The sequence below is a fragment of the Pholcus phalangioides genome, unplaced genomic scaffold (assembly GCF_987345545.1).
Source record: "Pholcus phalangioides strain wild (caught in Gottingen) unplaced genomic scaffold, Ppha-v1.0 ptg000017l_1, whole genome shotgun sequence".
Lineage (NCBI taxonomy): Eukaryota > Metazoa > Arthropoda > Arachnida > Araneae > Pholcidae > Pholcus > Pholcus phalangioides.
This window is the reverse complement of record NW_028301610.1, coordinates 60,740,297-60,754,065: the sequence shown is the minus strand read 5'-3', so window position 1 is coordinate 60,754,065 and position 13,769 is coordinate 60,740,297. Positions and strand designations below refer to the sequence as shown.

The 13,769-nt window shown below is 34.1% G+C and overlaps 1 protein-coding gene across 3 annotated transcripts in view; it reads left to right on the top strand.

Annotated features, from left to right (window-relative positions):
* Positions 1 to 13,769, top strand: part of LOC149074200 (homeobox protein Meis1-like) — a 264,678-nt gene that overhangs the window by 31,375 nt on the left and 219,534 nt on the right. For all 3 annotated transcript variants that reach the window (XM_089246885.1, XM_089246883.1, XM_089246884.1), the window contains exon 4: positions 1,341 to 1,391. In XM_089246885.1, the coding sequence (XP_089103011.1) occupies positions 1,341 to 1,391 (51 nt within the window). The remainder of the gene's footprint in view (positions 1 to 1,340; positions 1,392 to 13,769) is intronic.

Here is a 13,769-nt window from a genome sequence, read left to right as displayed (position 1 = left end):
TCCATATGACTATTGGTTTAGAAACATGTCACAGGCCACTCAAGTGGCCCGTACTCTCTAAAGCATACTTGCTCAACTCATGGCCAGGGAGCCAAACGTGGCCCTCAGAGTCATTTGATGTCTCCCGCGACTTCAAACCTAATTTTGTAAGTAACCTAAGCGTCACATTTTCAGATCACTTATGTGGCCCGTGGTGCAGATTTACGTCACTTGAGTGGCCCGTGACATTCCCAGATCACTTAACTGACTCTCCAGAGTATTTATAAATCGCCGTGGCACAGTTCCCCAGCACTTAAGTGACCCGCGGCACAGTTCCATATCACTTAAATGCCCCCCCCCCCCAAAACATGTTTCCAAACCAATAGAAGTGGCCCGCAGTCTCTAATGGTCGAGTACCCTTGGTTTAATTGCTTGTCCTCTTATCCACTATGGAAGCATGTCGCAACTGATAATGGTTGTTAACAGCAACGTACCAGTAAGAAAATTTTCAGAAATTCGCAAAAATATCCAGAAATGCCAAATGAAATTCTTAGGGATGGGAAAATTTGTTTTCAATGCATTTTCTTGCATCTTCAGCTCGTTGGGACACTTTGCGGCAAAGACAAAAGTTCCGTAGCAACTGTCAACAATAGAGATATGAATAATTTAGAACACACACAAGGATTCAAAACCTTTTCAGAAACCTCTATATAAAACGTGATAGTATGACCCGTATTTTACGAGATATTCCTGAATTTTGGCCGTCCCAACTTTTCTCTTCTATAAAATGTTTAGTTTTTTTTTTTTAAACAAGGCTCATTTGAATTTTTGAAATCCAGAAATGAGATGATTTTCATGACTTCATAATTATACTTTGTAAATTATATTATGATAATTATGACTATCATAATTCTAGTCACATAATATTCATCTTGCATATTTGTCAAAGATATACGTTTTTTGGTAAATTACATTTTGACTTACAGTAGGTTGTTACATTTTACCCATCATTTTCAGTGATTGGCAATTTTTCAGCGATAGTTGGCAGCTTTACTTGCCTTTGACAAATTTTTCGGCAAAAATGACAACTTCTCTTTGATAACTTTTTTTTTGTAATGTCTTGTATTTTTATGAAAGAAATATGGTCAGTCAAGGTATTTATCGTGTTGTATTGTATTCTTATTTTTCTACCGGAACAACTTTCGCTGGCCGGCGATTGTGCGCCATTGATTTAGAATGTTATTTTAATAATTTCGAATGTTGTTCTAATAATTTGTAATGTATTTTAATAATTTCGAACGTTATTTTAATAATTTCGAACGTTATTTTAATAATTTAGAATGTTTATCTTCTTATTACAGATGGTACAAGCTATTCAGGTCTTGAGATTCCATCTGTTGGAACTGGAAAAGGTAAGGCACAAATTTATGTAAATATTCTGACAAAATTACATTTCAGTCAAAGGCGATTGATTTGTATGGTATTATTATATTTATTATTTTGCTGAAAACGATAATATTCACTGAAAGTATGAATATTATGTAATAAGATCCGGCGTGCGGGCTGTATAATCATCCTCTGCGGAAATGGTCAATTATTACATCAATACCACAATTCTTGAAGCGCCTGTGCTGCGTTTCTCGATATTTATTAATGATTCATTAAAAAATCCCAATCATTTTTTTTGAAATTGATCAAGATATGTATTAATCATGTCATAAATATTCAATAAAATGATAGATTAAAAAAAAACAGTCAAACTCGGTTATAACAACGTCGAAGATTCCGTGAATTTTTGTAGTTACAACCGAGGTTGTCGTTATCAAGAATTTTTTTGACAAAAAAAAAATTTAATCATAGTTGCAATTTAATGCTGTGCAAGAAGCTATTATTTCATTATGATTAGGGTGAACATATTTGATATCGAGAGAAAACGGGAAATCGAGGTCATAAATACGAGATGGCACCAATTCTCGCCAAAAAATATTACCAATTGTCAGAGAAATCGTCAAATATGGTCGACGAATACAGTACCTATTAGTAAATTGATATGCAGTGATTTAAGGGGGTTGGTGCACGATCTAGGCTTCCCATGCTTTCCTATGGGAAAAATCTCCTCCTTTAAGGAACATTTAAAAATTTTCTATTTACTCTTTAAGCCCCCAAATTTTTGTTTCCTCACATACTATGGATATTTTTGTACAATTTAACTAGAGATTTTAGGATTTTAATTGTGTGTGTTGGGTATTTCTTTTATTGAATTTTTGCTTCACACAACATGCCGCTTTTTCAAAAATCACCAAAATTTGCCCATATTTTGTACCATAAAATTTTGTTAAATAATTTTAATGAAAAATGCTTGTGTTAAAGTATGTAACACCATAGTATTGAGAGAGACAAAGTTTCAAGACATTTGAATGAGTGGTGTTCGAAAACATGTTCCTTATTTAACAAAAAACTTAGTTTTGAGAAAAAAAAGGTCATTTTAGTGGAAAACACTGGCATATATAATGCCTGCCGGCAGTTTATATTAAAATATTTCTATTACAGATAAGAACAAATCCTTGAACACAGTTAGACGCAGAAAATTAATTTCATAGTATTTTAAAACTGAAAATGTGTTTTTTTGGAAAATTTGCGTGCACCAACCAGTTAAATTGTATTTCACGGGGAAATACTAGTTATCATCGCATTAAAAAAAAGTGAGGTGAATATTTACAGACACGTTCATTTTTACAAAATCGTGCGCAAAGTACCTTCATCTCTGATTATAGTAGAAATCGATAATTAAAATAAATTTCGTCCGAAATACCAGTGAAAATGAAGTTTTTGTTATGGAAAAGATGAAAAATTAGACGCATATATACAATATATCCGGTATACGGGCCATGTTAATCAGGAGCATGTCGCAGCGGCAAACTTCTTAAAAATCCTTTTTTCCATCGTTAGGTATCAAAATACCATAAAACGTAAAAAAATGCGTCGTGATATCCGAGTTCGTGGCATTTTCGTCGACGTTATAAGAAAGGTTAATTTACATTCTCTGTCTATGAGAATCAGCCCAAAAAGCCAATTATTGACGTTATAGCTAAGTTGTCGTTACAGTCGAAGCTGTTATAATCGTGTTTGACTAATTGGTGAGTGGGAACTGGATACGCCCCATTTTTTTATGGAAATTAACTTCCGATTTTCTCGTGTCGGACAATGTTGCAAGAATCACAAAAGAATCGTCACTTTATTGTGTATCTAATCGAATATTACAGTAAATCACAGTATATTACTCACTAAAATTGGACAGATTTGAAAATATTTCAGTCAGAAATATCGATGGAAAATCGGGAGGATAATATCGATAAATATTTTTGTTTTTTACGTGGTCTCAAAAGTCCAAGATTGTCCTATTACGGCTTATTATTTCAAGGTAAGTTGATTAAATAAAAAAAAAGCAAAATGCGTTGAGAAGGTAAGCTTAGAGGTAAGTAGGCATATTAGCCCAGGGGTTCTTAACCTTCTTTCAGCCGCAACCCAAAATCAACAAGATCAGATTTGCGACCAATGGGATTGTTTGTTCTTCGAAATTAGCCAAAGCAGTGACGTAGTAAGCGCATTTATAACAGACCAAGTGGATTGATACGACTCATTTATAAGAAGCCTCTGCGAATCAAGCTCGGGTTGTGACTGGAGAGTCCTGGCTGTTAGTGAATTCGTACGACCCATACAGATCAAGACGGGGGGGGTGTGATGGGGGTGATCGCCCCTCCCAAGAGATAAATAATATGAAAAAATTTGTCTGTCCCATAAAATACAGGGCGATCCAACGAAGCTGCACAATAATTCACCCCTCGCGACACATCGCCCCTAAATCCCCGCTCCATTCGCAGTTGAGTATGTCAAGCTCGAATTCCTTCGCAGCTAATTGTCAGCCTTGGCTTCCTCCACTTCATTCACAGCTGAATGCCTGCCTCGGTTTCATTCGCAGATACAGATTGTCTGCCTCGATTTCATTCACAACTGCAGCATATCTGCCTCCACCCCATTCACAGCTAAAGATGCTTGCCTCCGCTTCATTCACAGATGAAGATGTCTACCTTCCCTTTGACGCTGTTTTAGAAGGGATGGGTGCACCCCCCCCCCCCTTCTTCCAAGAGCCGAATAAGATAGGAAAATTCACCTGTCCCGTAAAATACGGGATGGTCCAACAAACCTACGCAATGAGTCGTTCCTCCCGACACTTCGACCTGGATCCGCGCCTGGAATAATCTCGGAAGCCAACGCGAATCAAGTTAGTATCATGATTCATACCTCAAGAACCCTGGCTGTTAGTGGATTTGAACTTCCTATCTCGAAAGCTCCTGTGACCCACAGGTTAAGAACCCCTGTATTAGCCAGAAAGAATGAACACACGTTGGGGCCGAAAAAATCAGTCATCACAAAGTATAAAAGTCCATAAAGTCATAAAAAATTGTGTTATCGGTCATATCATCAAGTAAGTTCTACTAGAAACGAAGTGTTTCCTGTTTTGTATCCAGGGCTGGATTGGAGTGGGGCGAAGGGTGCGATCGCACCGGGCCACACAATATTAGGGGTCGTAAAACTGGATCTTATTGCATTGATTTCTTTTTTTTTTTTTTTACTATAACTGCATTTCAAAAGCCAGAACTTGAAATTCTATTGATGAAGAATATGTCGATTTATTAACAGCGGTAGTGAATTACCCCAGAACCCTTTCAGTCTTTCCCATGAGGGGAGCATTGTCTTAACAGCGCCATGAGCCCTCCAGAAAAGACTACCTGAGCCCGTGACCCTATCAGACTTTAAGTGCCAATCACCCCGATTCAAAATCATATTTCGTGTATCAGACATTACATACATGTTTTGCATATATCTCGTTAACGCTAGGCTTCATAACCATCCGCATTATCCAGTATGCCCATACTTACTTTCTATAACCTCCTCGGAAAGGTTTTTTGACAAATTCGAATTCCAAAACTTTCAGCGGGTCCCCCACTAAATTGGTATGTATAGAGCAAAAACTAATCAATCTCAGGGCCTAATCTCTCTCGTAATATTGAAGAGGGCCACAAAACTGTTCTCGCACTGGGCCGTTAAAGGGGGTCTCCTACCTTTTAATATGGTAAAAAAACTTTCTTCTGTAGAAATATTTTATTAAAAATATTACTTATCCATTGATTTATTTCAAATTTTTACCACATATACTGTATTTGATTGTGTATGCTATCCTATGCCAGTAAAAACATTTGCATATTTTTGAAATTTATTTTTTATTTTATTTAAAAAAATGCATTAAAAACAGCTTACGCGCATAATAAGATTGCATGAAATCAATATAATTGAATAAAAAAATGATTTGAAATAAAGAAAAATATTCAGTTCATAAAATGGTGAAAAATATTGAGATTTTATTGACTCAATCTTATTCAAAATTAAACTTTAAATTTAAAACATTTATAAAAGAAAAAATATAACCAAAGTATATTTATGAATGGATCTCAAATCTTTTTCCTCATTTTATGAACTGAACAGTTTCCTTTATTTTGAATCAATTTTTATTCAAATTTCATTGATGTCATGTTATTTTATCATGCGCGCAAGCTGTTTTTAATGCGTTTTTTTTTTTTGAAAATTTTCAAAAAATTAAGTATTAAAGATATTTAAAATTTTATACAGGCATAAAATAGCATGTACAATAAAAAATATATGTAAAAAAAAATCGAAAAAAAAATCAGTGGCTAAATGGTATTTTTTAATATTACTACTAGAATCTAGTTTTTCACCATGTTAAAAGGTCCCTTAATAATTTTATCTGCACAAGCGGAAGAAGGTTCAAAATGAAAAAAATGGCGTCGAAAAGATCATTCTGTTTTGCACGTCGTTCGTCTCTTTCCCCGTTATCATCATTATTATAGTTATATTATAGAAAAATAGTCAGTTTTCGTTTATTGAGAGGAATATCACCTTTGTCCTATAATCGCGCTTCTCTTCTCTTTTCCTGCTGTTTTATTTCCCACTAGTTGATGTAAGTATCTGATACGTCCATTTCGTTTTCTCCGTGAAAAGACAATGGTTTTCTTGTACGTGTGCCTCTGTCTGTCTTACCAATTATTCAAAGACGGAAAAGAAAATTTTATTGGTTTTTGTGTGTGTCTATAACAGTCTTAACACGCATCCACCTAAATTGATAATAATAAAAATGATTATAGACGCGACGCGTCGCATTCACACACGTGAGAGTCATGACATGGTATCTAAGAAAAACAGTCCGCGAAGAATCGCAATTTTAACCCTTTAATTGGCAAGCGTTGGAATATCCAGAGGAAAACAATTTTGAGGGGGGTTACATTAAGGCAGTGATCTTCAACCTTTCAGACACGGCGGGCCAAATTGCAACTTCCCACAAAGTCCGCGGGCCACCAACTCAACCGTAATTCAGCGGCATCTTAATAAAAGAGACCAATGGGGCCCCGAGTTGAACAGGGACAAAAATAATTGAAGACATTTAATTTTTCCGAAATTATTTCTTTTATTAAGTGTCAATTTTGGTTAGTTCTGAAATAATCTTTTCACTAATTCTGAAAAAAGTTTTCATTAATTACTAATTAAATTAATTCTGATACTAATTTGAAATCCCTTCAAATGATTCTTTATTTCGGTAATTCTGAAATTATTTTCCTTCTCAATATATCTTGATATCATTTTTTTCAATAATTATGAAATTATTCTTTTATTGATTGTGAAATAATTACTAAATTATTTCTCTTCATATATTTAATCACCAATTCTGAAATTTTTTGTTTCAAAAATTATTTCTTTCAGTAATTCTGAATTTTCATCAATTTGTTCCGGAGAATCATTTATTCTAGAATTATTTCTTTCACCAATTCCAGAATTAATCATTTTTTAATGTTTTCAACCATTTTCTGAAAATAAGACAGAAAGCTCTGAGGGCTAAATGTGGCCCGCGGGCCATAAAGTGAAGACCCCCTGTATTAAGGGTATAATACTTTGAACATGGTGGAAAAACTATGCTCTAGTTCTAATATATATCATCAAAAATACCATTTACCATTGATTTATTTCAAATTTTTTACACATATTTTCGATCGCATATCCTATCCTATGGCGTATGAAATTTTACATATCTGCAATACTTAATGTAAAAAATTAAAAAAAAAGTAAATTAAAAGTAAATAAAAAAAAAATGCACAACAGGTTGCGCGCATGATAAAATAGAATGCAATCAATGTGATTGAATAAAAATTGATTCAAAATATATGAAGGAAACTGTTCAGTTCATGAAATGAAGTAAAAGTTTGAGATTTCAATGACTAGATCTTATTCAAAATTAAATTAAATTTTTTTTTCAATTTTAGTATTTAAAATTTGGAATTTAATTTTAAATAAGATTGAGTCAACGGAATCTCAATCTTTTGCTTAATTTCATGAACTGAACAGTTTCCCTTATATGTTGAATCATTTTTAAGTTAGAACCCCTGCATTATGCAAATGAGGTATCCCGAATGCTTGACATGGGGGAATATTACATGACAAAAAAAATTTCAATATTTAAAAAAATATAGGATGTTACACTTCAGTGGAGCACACTGTATTTATATGAGTTATGTAGATTTGAATAGTATAAAAATGTCACATTTATTGTTTGAAAATTCACGTTCTATCATTGTTGAAAATGCACAACAATATGTCTCCTCCACAAATGGTATTGCCCTCTGAAATGCAAGGGTCAAAAATCATTCTTGCTTGGTTTGTCAAGAAATAGGAGACGTATATCTTTGAACCATTCTGCTGATAATTGCAACTTCATGAACAGCTCACAAGTAAAAATCGAATGTTCAGGAGTTGCTTAAAAGCATCAATGCTGAAACGAGCTCAAAATATAAAATGCCTTTATTCGAAAAATATAACAAACCCACGTGTTGCTTTTGAGAGCAACACTGCTAAGTAAAGGGTAAAAAATTAAGGTATTTGACTACCTTTCTTGTCACTTTTCATTAAAATGGTGATGGAGTGAACGTCAATAACATTTTTTGATAGAAAGTGTCTGAAAATGGTGAAAACAATGATAAATTTTGGACTACATGTCATTTTCTATGAAAAAGTCATTTTTATATGTCCAATTTCAAACAAAATTCATGTAATATTTGAAGCATGATTGCAAATAATTCTATGAGTGAAATGTTTTGTTTTAAAGGATTGTATATGCTCATAAAGATACACCCAAATCTGTTGATGTGCGAATGAATTTTTTGAAATTTCATTCTACATACAGGGTTCCCGGCGACCTGGAAAGTCAGAAAAAATCAGGGAAATGAAGTATGGTTAGGAAAAATGTTAAATATTTGGCAAAAGAAATAGAAATATGCAAATATTTTATAAAAGTCGGGAAGAATTCTGTGAAGAGGGGAAAAACAAACTCGAAAAAACAAAAATTGGAAATTTGGAATAGGTTAAGATTTTGAACTATATTTTTTCTTCCAGAGTTTTGGTCTCGGTTTTGCTGGGAACCCTGTACATATCATGTATAAAACACTGTAATTCATATATGCTCAACCCATGTCCCGCGGGCTAATGTGACACTCGGAGTTATCTGATGTGGTCCGCAATCTCTAACCTTTATTTTATAAAAATGAATTTATCGGCACATTTACTTAAGTGACCCGCCGCACTTTTACATATCACTTAAGTGACCCTCAACATATTTACAGAGCATTCATTGAGTGATCCGTGATACAATTCCGCATCACTCAATCACTCAAGTGGCTCGCGACACATTTATAGATCACTCATGGCACCTGGCGCACATTTACAGCTTAAGTGGCCCGCGACTCATTTTCAAACCAATGAAGTGGCCCGCACTCTTCCAAAGGTTGAGCATCCTTGCTGTAATTAGACAAATATATGTGATAGACCTTAGTAGATTTTGGTACAAAAGCGTAGCAATAAATGGCCAAATATCATAGTAAAATATTGTAATAATACACTGCTCAAAACAATTAGGGAATATGTATTATTTAATTAAATTCATTAATTTAAATTTGTTCAAATTTAGTTTAATGATTAACTTTTGTGGCACAACTTTTTGTGAATATCTAAGTTATTTTACAATTAAAATTTTTAAAATCACAAATGAAAACTACATTTCCCCTAATTGTTTTGAGCAGTGTATAATCAATAGAAATCATGTTTCAAACTCAAGTAAAATGTCAAAAATAGCAGTCTTCGTAAAAATGCATTCAAAGTTTTTATTCACGGATTGCTTACGGTACGTAAAAACGCAACACTAAAGTGGACGTAACTTCGGTTCTAAGCGTCATACAAACAAAACAAGGCCTGTTTTGGAATCGCAAGATATGGGGCTTTCATGAAAAATGATTGATATTTTCTTCCAAAATGACGTTTTAATCGTAGTCGGATACCTTATAAGCAGGTAATTATGCGCATTAATATTATCGAGATTTTTAGTTTTTTTTTCTTCTCAAGACCGTCTCGTTTTTTCCTGAAGATGTTTCATCAAGTCTTGGAAGATTCTCGAAAAATTTTTTTTGTTAAAGGTAAGCATTGCTTTTTTTTAAATATTATATTAACATTACAGTATAATTTATTTGAGTGTGTTAGAGGAATTTTTAATTTTACGTTTTCTGTAAATGATAATAATAATGACGTATTCCCAAACTCGAAATTGAGTTTTATGTTCCGTCGTTCCGCGTAAACTTGTCCAATGTCCACGTGAGACTTTAATGGCTGCTCCGCAGTCTCTATGGTATTCAAAGCACGTGTTGGATGCGTCCACTAGTGCAATTTCGAACATTTACTCCGTTTATTCTAGACATTCTGTGGCAACGTTCCCGCTAAATAGAAATTACGTGGGGTTAAAACAGTAGGATTTATCTTCGGACTGCGGCCGTGGACAATCGTTGATGGTCGCGGAAGTTTTCGCTTTCAGATTAGAATTTAGTTTTAATTTTTATTTTGTTTCATTGAGTGGAATATATTCCACTATGGTCGAGAATTTATCTAATGAAGGCAATGGTCAAAAGTTTAGCTTCTGGGAATGAAATCGTCATAAAACGAAGTCATTAATATTTTGATGCCCTTAGATTTAATCCATTATTCAGTTGTGTACTCGGTAAAATTACATATTATATGTATGATACTGTATATGCATGAATATGCTGTTTTGAATGTGCGAAATTTCATCGTTTTTATTTATTTTCTAGGTTTGGTCATCAAAGGAATCGGATCATTGAATAATTTTTAATGTCTGGCAACAGAAGCCCGCAGTATGAATCGAATCCGAATGGATTATGTTTCCGTCGGTGATTGATTGAGTTACGTTCTTCTATGGATTCGAAGTAATTTCGGTCGATTGATGTTAAGAAGATTGACGTTTTTACGTGACTTAGAGAAATGTATCAGTATGTCCACCCATCAACTATTGGAAGAAAATGAAAAATGAAGAACTGTTGTCTCAGATGTTTACAACTACATCCCAGCTGTTGAGATGAGAACTTTGAAAGTGTCACTCTGTGGCATTTAAGGGAAACTTATATCCAGATCTTCTCATTATGTACCATCACAGAACTTGGATTGGCATTTTCCATCGCCTTTTGTTACTTCTATAACTTCTATATTTCCAATGATGTCAAGCACTCGTGGAACCAATACCTTTATGACCTGAGACAAAAAAAAATGAGATAAGAAAACTGGCAGAATATGTTATATCCAATGTTAGAGTTAGTCTCATTTTATTTGGCGTTTTTTAAAAAATATATATATATATATTTTATTCATAGTTAGCATCAAATATCGTCTCCGTTATGCCAGAAACATTAATGTGCAAATTTTTTTTGGGGAAAAAGACCTTGGGGGGGGGGGGAAATGACATTTGAATGACTCTACCCATGCAATGGATGTTATTTTCCTAAAATGTTCTGCAACATTGTTTCAATAGGGGATACACATTCGCATTTCTGGAAAACTTTAAATAGCAAAATAAGTGATCCAATCAACTGATAAAAATTTGTACATCCATGCTTCTAGCATAAAAGGGACGATATGCTAGAAAACTATGGGACTTGAAATATGATCACAGAAAAAAAAATTACGCCATTTCCTTTCGCATGATATCTAACTAACAATTTATCTTTATTAATGTGGTGGAACTGAAAAACGACTCTTGATCAATAGAATTTGATTCATGCGATCGAGTCTAGACTGTCAATTGCCTTCTTTTACTGTCAACTTGCGTCAAAAACATTTAGATTTTCGAATTATTTAGGTTAATAGAAAGCTGGAAAGTTTCCCAAATGCCACACCATGAGATACAGACACCAAGTTCTCTTCCTTCTATTCATTTTCTCATTTTTGGCTGCATTTGGAAAGCTCGGAAGTTATCCAAAATGTCATCACCAATCAAATTTCTTACATGCATTTTCTCATTTTGGCATTCGAAAAGTAAGGAAGAAACCTTAAAGGCCAGTATCAGGCGCCAAGTTATTCCTTTCATGCATTTTATTCTCAATTTTAGCTGCATTTTAAAAGCTGGGGAAATATCTAAAATTTCCACCATAAAAAATCATGTATTCTCTGATGCATTTTCATAATTTTTGGCTACTTTCAGCACCCTAAAATAAAACTAAAGTGGCATTTATATAGGAAATCAAGGAAAATCCGAAAATTCCATTATCAGGCACCAAGCTCTCTTTTCGATGTATTTTTCTCATTTTATGGCTGCATTTGGCATCTACCCGCATTGTCTTTTCATCATCATAATTGTCAAACTTCGAACCAAATATCGCAAAATACAGTACATAACATTAAATACGCGCTGGGTTGCATTTATAACATTATATTAAATAAGGGAAAAAAAATCTTCAAAATAATAAGATAAATTTTTCAATCTCTTAGTCATTGTTACAGTAGCAATCGTGTGTGTTCATGTATTCCTGTTTATAAGAAATAGTTTTCGTGTGTCTGTGTGTTTGCATGTATTTTACGTATAATAGAATTTTTAGTACATGGATATATCATTGGTTTTTTTTTCTTTATTTTTTCCTTCACTATTGTTATTATTTTTTGGTAATGGTGCTGCTTCTGCTGCGCAATTTGAAGGAAGTCGCGTTTCATTTTTGGTAGTTTGCGTTTTCATTGACACGCAAAGGCACGGGTGCGGAAAATATATGCATGAGGCTATCCCAAAGTCTCTATCAGCTAATAAGTGAGCCTCGACGGGGGGGTAACTGCTTCATTTCCGTTTTAAATGACCTATTAGTAATGTTAAAAAAAAGACAAAGAACTATACGCGTTCTAAAACATTTTCCCATTCACTACATATCAGAATTGATTACAAGAATACGACGAATGAAATAAATAAACATATACAGGGTGAACTGCGACTAATCTGCCAAAAAAAACAGAAGGTGATAGACGAACCCAAGTGAAACATAAAACACCATAGCAACCCTGCCCTATCTCTAACCGTTTTCGAGCTATAATGGATCAAGTGTTAAAGACCAAAATTTGTGAAGTTTCTGAGAGACATTCACGAAAATAAGCATGCATTTGGAAAGAATAGAAAAATTCCTATAAGGTGACTTCATTTTTTATCAGAATATCTGGATTTAATAGCGAGCTACAAGCGCTGAAAGTTTGGCGAAGCTCGAAACCGAATTGTTGCTAAAATCTGTAATCCTTAATTCTGCAAACACCCTTCTAGCTACAATTGGTCAATTTTACCAAAAACTTGCCCATTCTACCGGCTTTCGAAAGAGTCTGCAATAAACCATATCGGTGTTCTAGTTCAGGAGAAATTTAGCCACTGAAATTGGCGTTTGTTGAAGTAGATATTCGTCGAAAATTCGGAATCGGCGGTTACAGATTTTGGCGACTGTTTGATTTTGCAGAAGAAATCATATAAGGTACAGAGGTAGTGTCCTTACCTCTATCAGAATATTTGAATTTAATGGCGATCTTCAAGCGCTGGGAGATTGGCGAAGTGCGAAATCGAATTGTCGCCAAAATTTACTAAAATGTCTACTTCGACAAACGCCGATTTCAGTGATGTATTGCAAACAAAAGGCTGAATTACTCCTGAACTAGAAAACCGACATGGTTTTATGTAGGCTCTTTCGAAAGCTGGTGGAATAAACAAGTTTTTGGTAAATTTGACCGATTACAGCTAGAAGGGTGTTTGCGGCGATTACAGTTTCGATTACAATTCGATTTTGCACTTCGCCAATCTTTCAGCACTTGTAGCTCACCATAAATCTAGATATTCTGCTTAACCCTTTCGCTTACAAGCTATTGGCAAGAAATTCCAATGATCTCTATTTGATGAATCGACGATAAGTATGGTAATCTTGTCCTAACCTAACCGTACGTTAGAAAAGGGAAAAGAAGGAAAAAAATGAAATGAAAAAACAGTATAATAGATAAGAGAGTAGGTATGAAGTAGATTTTTTTTCTTTTCACCCTCACCCTACCTTTTCTCTTTCGCTCTTATATGTAGTGGAAGGAAAAAATCACTAATAGAAGTATAGAAATAAACGAAGGTTACTAAAAGCTAACCTTTTTCCATAAGGTTACAATTATGAGGAGAGAGAGGAAAGAAACCAGAACTTAATTTATTTTACTGGCGTTTGGACGCAATATTACGTCCTTGAACGTAAAGTGGTTAAAATGGTGTCATCTTATAAGATTTTTTATGCTCTTCCTAAACATGTGTCTAGTTTGCGTATAGGTGTTTCAAAAAC